Source organism: Elephas maximus, chromosome X (assembly GCF_024166365.1).
Source record: "Elephas maximus indicus isolate mEleMax1 chromosome X, mEleMax1 primary haplotype, whole genome shotgun sequence".
NCBI lineage: Eukaryota > Metazoa > Chordata > Mammalia > Proboscidea > Elephantidae > Elephas > Elephas maximus.
The window spans coordinates 62,369,321-62,387,041 of record NC_064846.1 but is presented as its reverse complement, the minus strand read 5'-3'; the positions used below and the strand labels follow the sequence as shown (position 1 = coordinate 62,387,041).

The 17,721-nt window shown below is 35.1% G+C and overlaps 1 protein-coding gene across 6 annotated transcripts in view; it reads left to right on the top strand.

Annotated features, from left to right (window-relative positions):
• DIAPH2 (diaphanous related formin 2) overlaps positions 1-17,721 on the top strand; it is a 942,090-nt gene that overhangs the window by 60,584 nt on the left and 863,785 nt on the right. For 5 of the 6 annotated variants that reach the window (XM_049873109.1, XM_049873108.1, XM_049873113.1 and 2 more), the window contains exons 2-3: positions 759-791; positions 3,488-3,664. In XM_049873109.1, coding sequence (XP_049729066.1) covers positions 759-791; positions 3,488-3,664 — 210 coding nt within the window. The remainder of the gene's footprint in view (positions 1-758; positions 792-3,487; positions 3,665-17,721) is intronic. The other variant, XM_049873110.1, reaches the window with a different exon arrangement.

The window sequence follows — 17,721 nt, the reverse complement described above, 5'->3', positions numbered from 1 at the left end:
CCAGTATTTTAAAATCTGGTTCTTTCCTAATTATATCTCTTAATTGACACTTCAGCATATTTGTAATATAAATAATAACTGCTCTTCATGCTGCTATTATGTTATTGTAGGATCTTAAAATAACTTCTGAATCATGGAAGATTACTAAATTGTGAGGTATTTAGCTTTGTTGTGTTCTAATTCATTAAATAAGGATCACTATATATGGTATGTATTAGTTTTTATTAGCCACTGTATTTCATTAACTAGAACATACCATTTCCAGTGATTCTTGGTAGTAGAAGTAGAAAACTGTATGCAAAAATTGTGTTGGAGTTTTTGAGAAATGGGCATATATTAACAGAATTAGAAAGTTGATTTTATTTAGAATACTGGAAAAGGTGTCATTTAAATACCCATCAGGTGTAACACTGACTTCTTAGATCTAGTTGTTTCATTATACTGTTAAATGTGAGTTTTCTTGTTGTTCATGTCTTTTTTTTTTAATTTAGGTGTCTTAAAAACATTATTTATTACAATGCTTTGAAAAAAAATTGAGTTTATGACTTTGCTATATCTTTTTTCACTTTTTGACCTTTCAAGTTTTTTTTCTTTTATAAAGAATGTGTATGTTTCTATATTCAAACTTTTTAATTCTCCTATTTATAGTTGATAATATAAAAAAATGAGGATCAATTATTATTTTCTTGTTTGAGCTATGAATTATTTTTCTTATCTGACAGGTGTTTCTTTTTTTTGTTTCCTTTTGGTTTTAATAGAACATTCAAATAAAAACTTTGGCAGATGATGTGGTAAGGTGGTCTTAGCAGCATGTTATTGCATTACTCATGCATGTTGTCTTTTTATTAAAGTAGGTGGACATTAAAGCATTGATATATGTAAGATATAAGATGTCTGAATGTTTACAAAGTATAGTGAAATGGAAGATTGTCTTTAGAGTGAATTCTCTTCTTGAATATCAGTATAAACAATTATATGGAATCTCAGCAAAATTTTGATACCATCCTGATATGTATGCTAAACAATTAAAAAAAAAACCTCTACCTAAATCTAACTCTGGGAAACACAGACCTGTCCTTTATTGATAGTCAATTGACTGAATATGTTAAGCATAATATTGGAGGAAATTAATTGCAAATAGAAAGGGAATTACGTTTCCTTCCTATCAGATATGTGCTATTACATTTAAAAACCTTAAATATTTTCAAGCTGAGTCTCTCGTAGTAAAACTTATTAAAAGTTGTGGACTCAAAATTTAAGTGCACCATTTTATTGCTAGAAAAATTTAAATGGTGTTTTAAGCTATGTCAGTTTTTTCTTTGTGAAGTTACCTATCCACAAATAATGTTAATATTGCCTGTGCTTTAAGGAGGTCAGGGTATGTGGCTTAACTTCATTTTCTTATCAAGATATAGCTGAAGGCAAAAGCCAATTTTCTAGACAGAAATGAAGGACACAGCAAAAGATCAAATATATATGTAAATAATCCTACTCAGTAAAATGGCCAGAACTGCGAAAGGAAACAGTAAATGATATGAAGGGAAAGGAAAGAGATATGTTGATTTTTATGGTTGATTGCATATTTAAATGCTTTTATGTCCACCATATCTTTCAGTGAAATTTAACTGTTTGATATGTGCTCAGCTTATTTGGGATTACTTAATTTTTTTCTCGAGTTGTTTAAAGATAGTCTGCATCTCTAAAGCACCTTAATTTCCCTCAAAAAGTTAAAAGAAAATTTGAAAAAAAAAATAGTTCAAGATGATTTGAAGTACTGAATCTTAATGTGAACACTGGACTAGAAACTGGGGGCTCGTGACTTTAGGTGTCACTTTTTCTTTGAATTAAGAGAGTTGCTCTAGATGATTTCTCAAGTTTGTTCCCAGGTCTAAAATGTTATGGTTTAAATAGTCTCTTTGTGAGCAACCGTGTACTCAAATCATTTTTGTCATCCTAAATAAGCTGCTTACGACTGCTTGTATTTCTTTCAAAGTATACCTTTCAATTAAAAAAAAAAGTGTTTTTTGAATCAATAAAGTATAAGGTATATTCTTTTAATGAGAGTCAACGTAATTTTATATAAGCTGTGGTAATCATTTCTGTGACGCTTTGTGTAACGTTAAGGTAATTTGTGAGATTTCTGGTACCCGCGGCAGTGAAGATGCGTTGTCTTCATATTTAACACGTCTGCTTGTTTAATGTGAGCTGAAGGTGTGCATGTGCTTCTTAACAGAAACCAGAATAAAACTGAGTTGTGTTCAGTTTTATGTACGTTACTAATTTTTTACGTCTATTATTTTGTGGTTTAAAAAAGAATGCCTTGTTTACGTGCAGACGAAATCATTAACGTACTTTATGTGCAATAGCACGCTAATCATTAAGAGATTGTACATGCAATCAATGGCTCCAAGTCAATATCCATAAAATAACTAGTTCTTCATAATAATATTTGTAGGAATAAGATATATCTATTTATTTTTCCAGTTAATGGAAAGGTGATGTTTTATTTTTGTTTTTCTTCCTTGTTGGTCTCTTTTTTTAGGGGAGAAAAACTTGGGGGCAAAGGAAAATAATAATAACAGTAGTAACAATAAATAGCAGCTAGGCACACTAAGCATATTAATTTATTTAAACCTTTCAATAACCCTATGGTGTAAGTAGTACCATTTTCCGCATTTTAAAGATGAGGATACAGGTATGGTGAGACTAACTTGCAGAGGGTTACTCTGTTCCTAAATGGCAAAAAAACAAACAAAAACGTTACTGTGGAGTCCGACTCATAGTGACCCTATAGGGCAGAGTAGAACTGTCCCATAGGATTTCCAAGGTTGTAATCTTTACGGAAGCAGACTGCCATGTCTTACTCCCGCATAGTGGCTGGTGGGTTCAAACTGCCAACCTTTTGGTTAGCAGCCGAGTGGTTTAACCACTGCGCCACCAAGGATTCTTGTAAATGGAAAAGCCTAGATTCAAATCCAGGTAGTCTGGCTTCAGAGTTCACACTCTTAACCACCATACTGTACTGCTACACTGAGAAATTATTCCTACATATTTGTCCCAGTGTTTGCCACTTTGGAGAAGAGAAACATTCACATAATTTCCCCTTAGAATTGGGTATCAGAAGCTCCACTCATTTCATTTCTCTGTTTCTCATAGTTCTGAAGTTGCCATCAAAGATACATTTACCTTAAACAACCACGGGACTTTGATCTAAGACTTTTTTCACCTACCTATTACGGAAAATAAGAATGACAAGGGACTAAGTTTTACTTTTGAAGAATACTTTTCTCCCCCTCCACTTCTGAGGCTGAAGAATTACTTCAAGGTTTCAAAATAGTACAATCTCTAACTGGAGCTTGCTGCTTAAAATCACATTTTGTCAAAAGACAGTAATCATATATTGTACTAAGTGCCATTTTGTTGTTTCGATTCTTCATGTTCGTGGTTCTTGAGCTCTTTCTTAGGGCTTATTTTTTTCTGTTTGCAGCGTGACCGAATTACAAGTTTTAGAAAATCTACTGTCAGAAAAGAAAAACCTCTTATTCAACATCCTATTGATTCTCAAGTTGCGATGAGTGAGTTTCCAGCAGCTCAGCCATTATATGATGAGCGATCTTTGAATTTGTCAGAAAAGGAAGTACTGGATCTCTTTGAAAAAATGATGGTAAGTTACACCGCTAATTTTGTTGTAATTTAAAAATGTGCGTGCCCTGAATAGCAATAGGTTTTTAGCAGGTGCATTAGTATGGACTGTGTTTATATCACCTAAAGGAGAGACCAGAAACTTGTTGATCCAACGGAACTATTTTCTTAAGTATCTGTTTTTAGAGCTAAAGCATCTTACCTGTCTTTCTCTTCTACTGTGTGCTCCTAGAAGCAGGGGCTGACTTATTTATCTTTGCTCTCCAGCATTTATTAGTCTCTGGCACATTAAATCAGTTGTTCAATTAACTAATTTGTGTGTCTGTTTGTATATAGCAAACCAGACCTAATTCCACTTTGCTGAAAACAGCACAAGGTGTCTTGTTGGGTGTGTGAAATAGAGCTGGGAGGGCATATGTAAGAAGTAGTAGAAAGGACAAAGAAATGAATTCATCCAAGTTTGTTCTATTGGCAGCAGTCATACAACTTAAATTTTCTAGCATGTTTCCTATATTTTATAGCTTGTGGTCTGGGTTATTTCTTAGATTAGATAATAAATATGATATTTTGAGTATTCTGCAGTTTGTGTTAGGAGAGAGTTGACATGAGGCATTGGATCATATTACATTGGCACGCTTGACTAGAGAATAACTGGGGAACCTGATTCAGGATTCATTTGTTTAAAACTCTATCCCGCTTATCATTGTAAAATTTTTTATGGCTGTGTTTTTATCTGGAGGAAACCCTGGTGGCATAGTGGGTAAGAGCTGTGGCTATTAACCAAAAGGTCGGCAGTTCTAATCCACCAGGCTCTCCTTGGAAACTCTACGAGGCAGTTCTACTCTGTCCTGTAGGGTTGCTGAGTCAGAATCAACTCGAAGGCACTGGGTTTGGTTTTTGATTTTTTATTTATCTGGACTTAGAGTCCCCAGGGGCTTCAATGACCCTTCACTCATGCCAAAAGAGTAAGTTAAGAATTACTGAAATCTTAGGCCTTCTTACGCTGCCCACTATGGAACCATCTTATCACTACACCTACCACCACCCCCACTGTCTCCCTCCGGTGCCAAGAAGAGTTACTAGGCCTTCAGTGAATATTCCTGGCAAGTTTTTGAATGAATACTAACAATTTCCTTTTGTCTTTCAACTTGTCTACCAGTCCTTCTATCTAGCTACAACCCTTCCTTCCCGGTCCTGTGGTATACTCTTTTTCCCACTGCTCTTTCCATGGCATTTTCTTTGAACCATCATTTAGCCAACTTTTCTCCTGTTATCTGCTGACCTTTCTTGATGATAATAGCACCTGCTTAAATTTTTCTTTTCACCTTTTCTCTTGTTACTCATTTTGGTGATTTAAACTGTTGGTAACCTCTTCAATGCTTTTTTGCTCTTAGTTTCTGAATTTGCTAAACTCTGACCTGTGTATCTATTTTAAGATAGGCACAGAGATAGTTTTTTTTATATAGACACAGAGGCTGATATAATAAAGTATCACAAAATGGGTGACTTAAAATGACAGAAGTGTGTTGTTTCACAGGTCTGTAGGCCAGAAGCTCAAATTCAGGGTTTAAGCAGAGCTATGTTCTCTCCGAAGGCTCTAGAGGAAGATCTTTTCTTGTCTCTCCCAGCTTGTGGTAGTCGAAGGTGTTCCTTGGCTTGCAGCTGCAGCATTACTCCATCTTCACATAGCTGCCTTTCCCTTTTGTGTGTGTGTCTGTGTCTTCTTTTATAAGGTTGCCACTCATATTGGATTAGGACCCACCCTGCTCCAGTATGACCTGATGTTAACTGATAACATCTTCCAAGACCCCATTTCCAAACAAGGTAACACTGACACAAGTACTAAGGGTTAGGACTTTAACATATCTTTTTGGAGGACACAATTCCATCCATAATAATTACTTACAGGTGTGACTGCACGTTGGCCTGTGTCATCAACGGAAATGATTCACCCTCTAAGACGCTTAAATCTGAAATTCTCCTTGGAAGCTAAACCACCTATTTTACCTCTCTCAGACTCTTAATTCTACTGAACATATATTATGTATTGGTGGGCGGGTTTGACTTCTGGCTCTGCCATTAATCACATCACTTTGAGGAGGTTATATAACCTCTCTAAACTTTATTTTCCTTAATGTGGCAAAGGTATTAGTGTATCTACCTCATATGGTTATTTTTAGGATTAAGGGAGTTAAATATTCCTAGAACAGTATCTGGCATATAAGCTTTCTGTATAAACATTTTTATAAATGTTTGTTCCATTTCTTTCACTTTATCAAAGAAATCCCTGTTCTTTCTTTCATTGCTAGTATTTCCTGATCACCCCTTGCCTGGCAGCAGCTCTGTTGTCCTCTCTTAGCTTAACCCCGCAAAACAATGCCAACAACAATAGAAACATTCTTTGACATTATTAACACTTTTTATCACCATATTTTTTCTTCGCTGAAAAATTATACTGACAGTTTTAATCTGATGACCAATTCAGTTGCTACTTCTCATAGCATAAGTAGTTTCTCTGAGCTCATCAGTGGCATTGCCACACTCCAGTTTGCTTGAGCTCAACCCTTCAGGGCTGTCTTCCACTCCATTCATTTTCTCCCTCACTTCTTTATCTAATTGCTTGCCAAATCCCATTTGTTCTGCTTTTGCAGTGACTCTTGCATCTGTGTCCTCAGTTGTCCTCCAACTGCTCTTGCCCTAATTTAGACAATATCCCTCTCTAGTTGTTTCTCGTAGACTATTAAAACAGTCTGCAAACTAGTCTTCCTCCCATCCTCCTGGTCTTGCTCCAACCTCTAAATTTTGGAGTAGCCCAGCGATCAGTCCTTGGACATCTGTTTTCTGTCTACACTACTTTCTTTGGTAATTGCATCCAGTCCTATGGCTTTAAAATCCATTTATATGCTCACAGTTCTCACATTTATCTCCAGTTTCATCCTCACACCTGAACTCCAGGCTTATAATATCCAGCTCTCTAATTGACCTCTTTCCTTGAATGTCTAATTAAAAAACCAAAACCGTTGCCACTGAGTTGATTGTAACTCATGGTTATCCCATGTGTTACAGAGTAGGACTGAGCACCATAGGATTTTCTTGGCTGTAATCTTTACAGAAGCAGATTGCCAGGCCTTTCTTTTGCGGTGCTGCTGGGTGGGATCAAGCTGCCAACCTTTTGGCTAGTAGACAAGTGCAAACTGTTTGCTTCACCCAGGGATCTTTCGACGTTTAATATACCGCTTAAAAGTAGCATATGCAAAACTAATTATAGTCCCCTACAAGTCCACCCAAAGTCTTCCCCTTCTAAGTTGTTGGCATCTTCATCTTACCAGTTACTCAGACCAAACACCTTAGAATTGCTCTTGACTAGTCTCTCTCACTTCCCCACATTTGATCCATTATTAAATTCCATTAACACTACCTGCATTGGTGCCACATTGGTTGAAATCTCACCCACTACCACAGTAGCCTCCTAAGTGGTCTCACTATATCCACCCTTGACCTTCTACAGTATATTCTCAACACAGAAGAAAACTTGAGCAATATCATGTCACTGATCTTCTCAGATTCCTACAATGGCTTCCCAGTTCACTCAGTGAAAAAGTTGATATACCCCTGTCTTCTACCTTTTCCCCTTGCTCCTTCTGCTTCAACTTCACGAGTGGTTTTATGTAAATGTAGCCCTAAGCAAAAATTATTCTTAGTAATTTTTTCTTTTCAATTTGTGTACAACGTTTTCAATTTTTGTACATTTCTATTTTGTGGTTTGAATATTATTTTAATGTTTCATCAGAAATTACTATTTTCCTCTCTAAATTTGTTACAGTTTTAAAAGATTTGCTTGTTGGACTAATAAATATGATTTTAATATATATATATATACACACACACACAACTTGATGCCACGTTTTCCTTAATGGGAATCTTTCCTTCTATGGGAATTTTGGAATAGGAAATCAGAGAGAAATATGAGTTCATTAAAAGTAACAAACAAAAGATTAAAAAAAGAAATGTTTTGAAAAAGGGACAATGCCTTCTTTGAGAGAAGTCCACTTTTACCTTGAACATTATGTATTTTCTGTATCATTATCTTTGGTTTGACTGTAATCAGCTTACGGCGAACAGTTTATTTTTGTTAATAAGCATAGCTTTTCGCTTACCGTGCACTTATTAGCCATGCATACCACTAAACAAGCTATGTGTATTATTTCAGCCGATTCTTATGACAATGCCCCAAAGTAGGCAACATATTATGACCCATTTTACAGATAAGGAAATTGAGGCTTAGAAGGAGGTTAAGTAACTTAGCTCAGTAATTTGGCATTTTGGTAGCATGTATAATAATGTTTCCTTTAAGGTAAATGCAAAATTAATAAGCTTTCCTTGCACTTACACTGACTGGAAGTAAAAGGCAACTTGGGGGGGGTGTGTGCTGTAGCAGGTAAAGCCAGCCAAGGATTGATTATTTCCCGCTGATGATGGAAAATTGTCCGTAATAGCTTTTTCTAGATCGTAAATTGAAAAGAAAGAGGCTAACAGTTTAGTAATGGCAAACTGTTAAAATGTCATTATTACAGTTGATTGGGAGAAGGCACTTAAGTCATTCTATTTCTAAAACACAGAAGTAGATTTTCAGGTATGAATCCCTTTTTTATTTCACTCCTGTGAGCATCCTTCCTTGTACAAATAATGTAAAATATGTTCTTGTCCTACTGGATGGTTGTTATGACAATCTTGTTTCCCTTGATGTTACCCTTTATTGTGGTGTTCCTGTTGATTGGCTTTTTTCGATTTTAAATAACTGCTAAATGTTTAGACCATTCCGCCTAAATACTATGTATGTGTTTTAGGATAACACCCTGAGGAATAGAATGTTTTAAATAATTGCATAAAATAGTACATCATTATTCACAGTGGCTGCAGCAGTGGGCTCCAGCATAGCAACGATTGTGAGGATGGCGCAGGAGCAGGCAGTGTTTTGTTCTGCTGTGCGTAGGGGTCGCTATGAGTCGGAACCGACTTGATGGCACCTAACGACAGAACGATACATAGTAATAGCAAGTAAGATATTTGACAAGAAGCAAATTACCTTGAGATTGCTAATACAGTTTCTTTTTTGGAATTTCTGGGTAATGATATATTTTGGTGAAATTTTGGTGAAAAACTTAAAGACAGTGTTCAACATAATCCTTACTCTCTTAGTCCGATAATCGAAACTCTTGTTACACCTGAGGATCACATCTTTCAACAGCAGTTATTTTATAGGGTTGTAGATGTAGATAATAGGGTACACTGGGCTAAATCTAAAATTATCCCAGGATATGTTTTTTAAGTATTAGCTGTTTTATTTAATTGCTAATAACTCATTCTAAAAATCACTTGACTCTTTATGAAAAAAAAACCCAAAACCCATTGCAGCTGAGTCGATTCCAACTCATAGCAACTCCATCCAACTCATGGCGACCCCACAGGTCAGAATAGAACTGCCCCATAGAGTTTCCAAGGACTGCCTGGTGGATTTGAACTGCTGACATTTGGCACCAGGATTTCCTGACTCTTTATGGGTAAGTAAAATCCTGAAACAAGTCCAGTTAATTGAAAGATTTGAGTGGTTAAGTTTTGCTTACTAGTGTATTAAAAAAAAAATAGCAGGTTACTAATGTTCCATTGACTGACATCTGTTCTATGCATTGGTACATCACTTTTCATATTGTAGATAATCAGTGAAATTATTATAGATGGATCTTCTGGGTAATGGTATCAGTGGTTATTGCTGATAGATTTAAAGCTCCAGATTTGAAGTTTTTAGATGATTGTTTATTTTATAGAGCACAAGCTCTTTATTATCAGTGTGTCTTCCATAGTTTGTAAAACTGAATTCTGTATAGTCACAAACCAGTAATTGAAAATTGGAAAGTGATTCTTTCATTAAAACTTTGAAGATCTAAAAATACCTTGTTTTTTTCTATAATTTTTATAATTAACTGCATGGGGTAAATTATCATTGCTCTTCAAGACTCCTGCTCCTCCCCTCTGCCCAGAGTCATGTTTTCAAATCTTCCACTAGTAGGGAAAGGTAGTAGGACCACAACAGTACGGCTTCCTTTTTTTTTTTTTTTTTTGGCAACTTTAGAATTGACTGAATTATAGTGGTATTAACCATCATCTTTAACGCCTAATTCAAATTTAAAGGTTTATATCCATAACCTTTCTCTAATCGTATGTGTTAACCAGAGACATTTTGTATTGTCTCTCTTTAGCATTGGATGAAATGTCTCCTTTTTTCTACTTTAAATATAGGGAAATCAGTAATGCTTCAGTTGAATAACGTTTCAGTTGAATTCAACATTGTAAATTAGCATCGCCTTTGAGCTAACTGAAAATAACTGAACTGCTGTTTGTACACTGAATATACTGCTTAAAAAAATTTAGGGACTATTAAATGTTTAACAGTGATAACTTCTTTTTTACCCAAACAGAGTTAATGTAATTGGAGCAAGGAGTGAAATGCATATGGACTATTGCATTTCCTTTTGAACCTTATTGCTCTTTAGTATGCAATTGTTCTCTCTCTTTTTTTGAAAGGGAATAAAGGAGTTTCCATTTTAAGCTTAAAAGAATAAACACGGAAACTTCTTGGAAGTTCAAGTTGGATTTTGATTTATATTAGCTTTGAGTCAGAATCGACTCAATGGCAATGGGTTTGGGTTTTTTTTTTTTTCCTCTTAGCACAAGTATCTATTGAATCCAGGTCCAGTTTACCAATTGGTGACATTGGATTCATATAGATATGTCAATAAGGAATGTGTTCTAATACAGATATTTAAATAGTTTTGTCTTATGCAAAGGATGAGTCTAGTGATTTATAATGAATTTCTAGGCACACTTCATTTCAATCTCATTTATTAAAGGCAACTTCTGATACATGATTATATGTGCAAATGTGATGTTTTACACTTTGCTTTTATTCAGCAAATTTATATATTTCACAGTTTTGACATAATTTAATCATAGTATAGATATATGTGGAGAAAGATGTGGTGGTCTCCTTCTGTAAAGATTACAGCCTTGGGGAACCCTCTTTGTCAGTTCTACCCTGTCCCATATGGTTTCTATGAGTCGGAATAGACTCGATGGCAATGGGTTTGGTTTTCTTGGGTTTATGGTTATATGCAATAAATACTAAATTATCTATCCCATATTCCCTCTGTTAGAAGTCTCATAAATAATCTCAAAGCTTTTAATTTTTATTCTCTCACTTTTGCCTTTCACCAATTTAGTAGAATGTTAGACCTTACACATCAGGTGTTGTACACTAACCCAAGCATACTTGTTCTCCTCAGACTGCTATTATGAGTTTTCTGTCTCATCCAACCCCAGCCTTTCAGAAGCAGGTTAGCTTGGATGAGAACTGTTTAGTGCTCTTAGCATAAATAATTTTAATTAATTGTTGTTACCATAAAATAAATTTTCAGTAGAAGAGGTCTTAAAATCTATAATAAGCCATGAAATAATTTTCAGAAATGATTAGATTTTCATATATTGTCTGTTGTTGTTAGGTACCATCAATTTTGACTCACAGCAAAATTAGTTAGCAACTGAGCACTTAACTGTTGCATAATAAAAGATACCAGGGCTCCTAGAATTGTCTAGAGAGCATAATTTCTATTGGTTACATTTACATTTTCAATATCCCTATTCTGTATCATTAGACTAGCATCATTCCTATACAATATATTTTGTTTTCTTACACAAACTTCTAAAAGTTTATATAAGATGAGCAAATATTACCCAATAACTTCTAAAAGTTTATAAAAGATGAGCAAATATTACCCAATAAATAGGTCTAAATGGTACTAAGTCTGGGTCAGTTTTTGATTTCCTTAACCAAAAAACCAAACCTATTGCCGTCGAGTCGATTCCAGCTCATAGCGACCCTATAGGACAGAGTAGAAGTGCCCCATAGAGTTTCCAAGGAGTGCCTGGTGGGTTTGAACTGCCGACCCTTTGGTTAGCGGCTGTAGCACTTAACCACTACGCCACCAGGGTTTCCCTTTAATTTCCTTACCGTCTATAATTCTCACCTAAGGCTGACAATTGAAGGGGCAGGACAGGAGTTCCAGGAAAGGAATGAAGGGAACTAGGTTCTCAAATTTACTCAAATTGTAGCTGGTAAACTTAATAATTCACTGTCTCTATTCTTGGATTAGAGGAGTCCTGGTAGTGCAATGGTTAAAATGCTCAGCTGCTAATTGAAAAGTCAGCTGTTTGAACCCACCAGCCACTCCATGGGACAAAGATGTGGCAGTCTCCTTCAATAGAGATTTACAGCCTTGGAAACCCTATGGGGTTGCTGTCGTATAGGGTCGCTATGAGTCAGAATTGACTTGACAGCAGTGGGGTTTGGGTATTCTTGGATTATACCTAGAAATATTTTCAAAAATATATTTTTTCTGATATAAAATATTCTAGTATTTATAGCCATGAATGCATTTCAGCAACCATTTATTGAATGCATACAATGTGCTGGGTAGTATGCTGGGTGCTAAGGGTGCAAAGATGAATTCAACACATCTCTTGCCCTCATAGAGCCCAGAGTTTAATCAGGGAGACAAGCAAGTAAATGAATTATTTGCATAGTACTAGGATAGCTGTAGGAGCTCTGGTGGCACTACAGTTAAGCATTCAGCTGTTAACCAAAAGGTCTGCAGTTCAAACCCACCCAGTGGCTCCGTGAAAGAAAAGACTTGGCAAGCTGCCCCCATAAAGATTACAGCCTAGAAAACCTTATGGCGCAGTTCTGCTCTGTCACATGAGATCACTATGATTCAAAATTGACTCGATGGCACCTAATAACAATAATAGGATAGCTGTAAGGAACCCTGGTGGTGCAACAGTTAGATGCTCGGCTGCTAACCAAAAGGTTGGGAGTTTAAACTCACACAGCAGCTCCACAGGTGAAGGACCTAGCAATTTGCTCCCATAGTGATTGCTTCTTAGAAAATCCTATGGGGCAGTTTTACTCTGTCACATGGGGTCTCTGAGTCGAAATCGACTTGACAGCACCCAGTAAATACAACAGCAGGATAGCCGTAAAAGGCTACTGTGGGTACTTAGCCCAACCTAGGGGCTCAGGGAGGAAGCAGGGAAGATCTAAATATGCTATAAAACCTACTGTCCCTTCTGGAATTTCAGTATTTATTGTTTGGCATTTAAAATGTTCTGAAAGTCTGAACAATACAGCTCATCAAGGTTCAGTGCCTTCTATGTGCCAGTTACTGTTCTAAGCTCTGAGGAGAGAACAGTGAACAACTCAGAGAAAATCCCTACCATCAAGGAGCTTATGTTCTCTTGGGGGTGCTACATTAGAGCATAAAGTGTAATTGTAGAAACGTAAAAGAAAAGACAATTGCTGTGCCAAGGGGAACTTTATTTGACAACTCTCTGCTGAATACTAGCTGCTTTGTATGGTGCAGGGGACGTAAAGATGCCAGAGACACTATCCTTGCCTCAGGGGATTTATAGTCCAAACTAGAGGTTTGCAAACTACGGTAGCCTGTTTTTTGCACAGCCTACAAAAGCAGACTGTTTCCTAGCACGTGAAAATCGTATGAATTTTAGTGTTCATAAATAAAATTTTATTGGACACGACCCCACTCATTTGTTTATGGATTGTCTATTACTGTGTTTGTGCTACAACTGCGGAGTGGAATAGTTCAGACAGAGACTGTGTGACCAGCAAAGCCTAAAGTATTTACTGTCTGGCTGGTTTTTGAACCTTTACAGAAAAAAGTTTGCTAACCCCTGGCCCACTTGCAGTAGCCTCTATAAACTTTTTGATTTTCCACCCCATTGGAGAAAAAAAAAAAAAGATTAGCGCAAGTAATGCCAATATATTTTATTGAAAAATTATATACATGTTTATATGTACTAATATTATATAATTATAAAATACAACATAGTAAGTAAAAGATGAGAAAAACATTGAGATGAACAATATTTTAAATGATTTAAAATAATTTTGTTTATTAATGGTACAAAAGTCTTTGCTGTCATAATTAGTAACTCTTCAGTGAGAGCAGTGTCAATGTTTAAATGCTTAATTTTAAATTTAAATGTTTAAATGTATCTTGTTTAAAAACAGACAGTAATTAGAAGGTTTACTTCCAAGTTCATTTTATTTTGATATTTGGGTTAATGTCTGTCATAGTTGAAACATAAATTGGACAAAGATAACCAAACAAAAAAACCAAACCCACTGCCCTCGAGTCGATTCCGACTCATAGCGACCCTAGAGGACCGAGTAGAACTGCCCCATAGAGTTTCCAAGGAGTGCCTGGCGGATTGGAACTGCCGACTTCTTGGTTAGCAGCCGTAGCATTTAACCACTACGCCACCAGGGTGATAAAAAAAAAAAAAATTTTTTTTACACATAGGTCCAAATGGAACATTCTTAGCATCACTTATTAAATCATAGTATTAATACTTTTCTCAGTTCAATCCATGAATCAAGCAGAGGTTTCTTGCTCAACCATGGCTAGTAAATTTCCGTCTTCCTCGATGACAGTAAGTTGTTCTTGCAACTAATCTGGAATGTTGCTTTTTTTTAAATAAAAAAAAAATTAAATACATGGGTTCAAAATGGGCTTTAATAAATGAGTCTTCATGATATCAGGGACACAGGCTCTCCCTATTTTTACTTTCACATCCTTAAGGTGTTGACCGTCATCATCCTGTTTGTTTATTTACATCCACTCCAGCCATTGCCATCCAATACTAGAAAAGAGGAGGAAGAGGTAATTCAAACAAGGGTGAAGGGGCTTGACTGGGAAGTTGGGTCTGCCAGTGTATGTCTTTTTCAATAAAGTTCATTGGAAAAGCAGTTATTTTCTTACTAACTGTTAAAATGTCAAGAGGTTACTTGCCTTTTTTGTAAATGAAAAAGTCATGCTATATTTGAACAGTTTTTAAATTGTCTTGAGATAACCAGAGCTAACTCTTAAGTTATGTTTCCAGTCACTTCCTCTCTCACTTAAAAATATTGTAAATATTTGACTGTATTTAAAATATCTTGCTTTTATTTAAAAATAGTACATTTTTAACTTCCTATAATACTGTGTATTTCAGTTTAAACTTCCTTTTTGCAATGGCTGGATTTCACATGTGGGGTTACCTTATTCAAGAATCCTTCGCACTTAGAGTTTATGCATAACATTTTTTTTTTTTTGGAAGTACACATCATTTATTTTTGGTATCTTCTCTGTTAGATCTTTTCTTTAGTGATTCAAAGAAAAGTAGTTTATATATTTCATTGTTAAAACAATCTTGCACGTACTATAAGCTGAGATGTTTTTAAAGGCTGTATTTTCATCCAACTCTAGTAAACCTCCCACACTGAGTAATTTTTCTAATATCTGTTCAGCAAATTTTCACCAATGATTTCTATGTGTCTTCTGACAGTATTTGCTGACAAGGGAATGTGTTTCAGTTACTGCCATGTTTTACATGTATTATTTCAGCTGCTTTTACCAAGGGTTTCCCCAGCGTCATGGAACCTTTTGTCTTTTGCTATTAAAGAAAGAAAATAATTAAAAAAAAGGTTTCTAAGCAGTTGTCATTAAGTTTACAAAACTTCACTAACGTACTAGATTGAGTATCACATGATTGTAATTATTGCTGAGAAAATTGGAGAAGCCTTTCTTCATGATCTGGATACTTGGCTTTTAAATAGCTAATTTGAGGTAGCCTTTAAAGCGCTTGGCCGCTAACCAGAAGGTCAGCAATTCGAACCCATCAGTCACTCTGCAGGAGAAAGATGTGGCAGTCAGCTTCCAGAAAAATTTACAGCCCTGGAAACCCTGTGGGCTTGCTATGGGTCGAAATTGGTTCTACGACAGTGGGTAGGTTATACTATCCTTATCTAGTATTTCAAGGTACAATATACACTTAGATTGAGGGTCATAATTGATGATGGATATACATCCATATTTAAAATAAGGAATTATTTGGTAATTTCAATCTCGTGGGGTCAGTTTCTTATTAGTGCTAGATTTTAATTATTTCTACCATTTAACGTGACTGATGAGGCTCGTAATTATGAATTGGAGGTATAACAGCTTAGAATCTTCTTATTCTCTTGTTCTTGCACTGTTAGTATTATCTTATTATCCCAATCTGTTGTATTTGCAGGAATCTTTTTAAAACCACTTTTCCATATTATGAGCGTTGATTTAATTAAAACTGGATAAAATAATCTGTAAATCCGCTTAACGTATATAGTATGTTGCAATACTCAGAAAGTGAACAAACATGCATTATGAATGCCCCACTCTTCCTCTAAGATACCTCTTGTATCATTTGAGTCTGTGGATCCAATGAAGGCTGCATTGTTTATTTACATGTTAAATATTAGTAAAGATTATTATTTTTATTTTTTCATTAAAAAAAAAATATTTCCTTTCTAAGCCCTAATGGATCCTTTGTGTAATCTCTGGATTTATGTAATCTGTGGAAACCCCCGGTCCAGTGTTGAGCTCAAGATTAAAGATTATAGGAAAATAAAAATATCTGTTTTCTAATATCTAAATATGTGTTCTGTATTTCCACTCTTGATGACAGAGAGGTATATGTAGGTTTTCAAAGTAGAATCCCTCCAACAGGACCTGAAAGTAGAAGTAGATAAAGTTTTGTGCCATACTCAGTAACATTCACTTTTTTTTCTGCTTTGCCTCTATACTATTTTTAGAGATAACGTACTTAGACATTTTTTTCCTTCAATTTGGTTTTCCATCTAAGCTTCTCTATGTTATGTGGTTAGAATCTATAGGTAGGTAAAGCTAACTGTACCTTTTGAAAACACAAGGTGGTTAATTAATTCTAGATAGAATTGGCCAGTTATTTAATTATGTAAAAAAATCTCTGGTACTTTCATTGGAATTTTAAAAAGTAGAGAACATATCTTCAGAAAAAAATTAACAAATATGGAAAAATTTATGATCTTAAAGTAATTAAACGTAACTATAATCACTGTTCATGCTAGGGTATATTTTTAGTACAGAGTATCATTGGTTCATTCTCTTCAGGGTTACAGGTCCTCTCAGCACAGGAGTTGGAGGATATTTGAATAATTACTATTGAGAAGGAGAGGGAAGAGGGCAAACAATTGATGGTGAAGTCAAGTTAAGATTTAAAACTAGCAAGTAGAAAATCTAGCTTTAAACTGGGCTCAAGATGTGGTAGAAAGAAATAACACTTAATAAAAGAGCACATTTATAAAAAGAAGGAGTAAGTGTTATCTCTGTCTTATAGTGAAAGAAGAGATGTAAAAATGTAAACGTTTGACTATTCCTTCTCAAAAAGCAAATAATAATTAAAATAAAAAAATAAACACAGTAGAAGAGATAGGAAAATAGAAAATGATGTTAGAAGACCAGGGGAGAGTTTTAAAAATTGTACTGTCATCTGTTAAAAAATTTATGGAGAGAGAATGAGAGTGAAAATATGAATTATAATACAAATGAATAAATAGATAGCTAATTCAACTTTTAACCATCTCATTTCACTCTAAGGTTACTCCTGAGTAATAATTTTAAGAATATAGTATTTATTTTCTGAAGAAGTAAAGGAGTTTGTGTATAATGAAAAAATTGCATCATGGTATATGTAGAAGGAGAAAAATGGCTATTTACAAAAGTGACTTTAAAAATATTACAAGTGGCCAATTAATTATTTTTTAAAAACTACAAAATGCTACATTCCTCTCATGCATTGTAGAAATTATTAAGTAAATGTTAAACATAGTAAAAGCTTGCTTTTGTATTTTGAGTACTGTAAAAATTCATTGTATTTAAAAGTAGTTTCATACTCAATTTCATTATTTAGAATTATAATTGAATTACGAATATTGCTCTATTTGCTTTCATTATTGTATCATAAAGCTAGAGTTACATGATTTGGAAGTATTAGCTGCCTAATTAGTGGGAAGTATTAGCTGCCTAATATCTTACTTCTATAAGAATAAAATGAGTCATTGTAGTTGCTTCTCTTTATGTGAATTGTACGCATTCCCGATCAACTTACGCA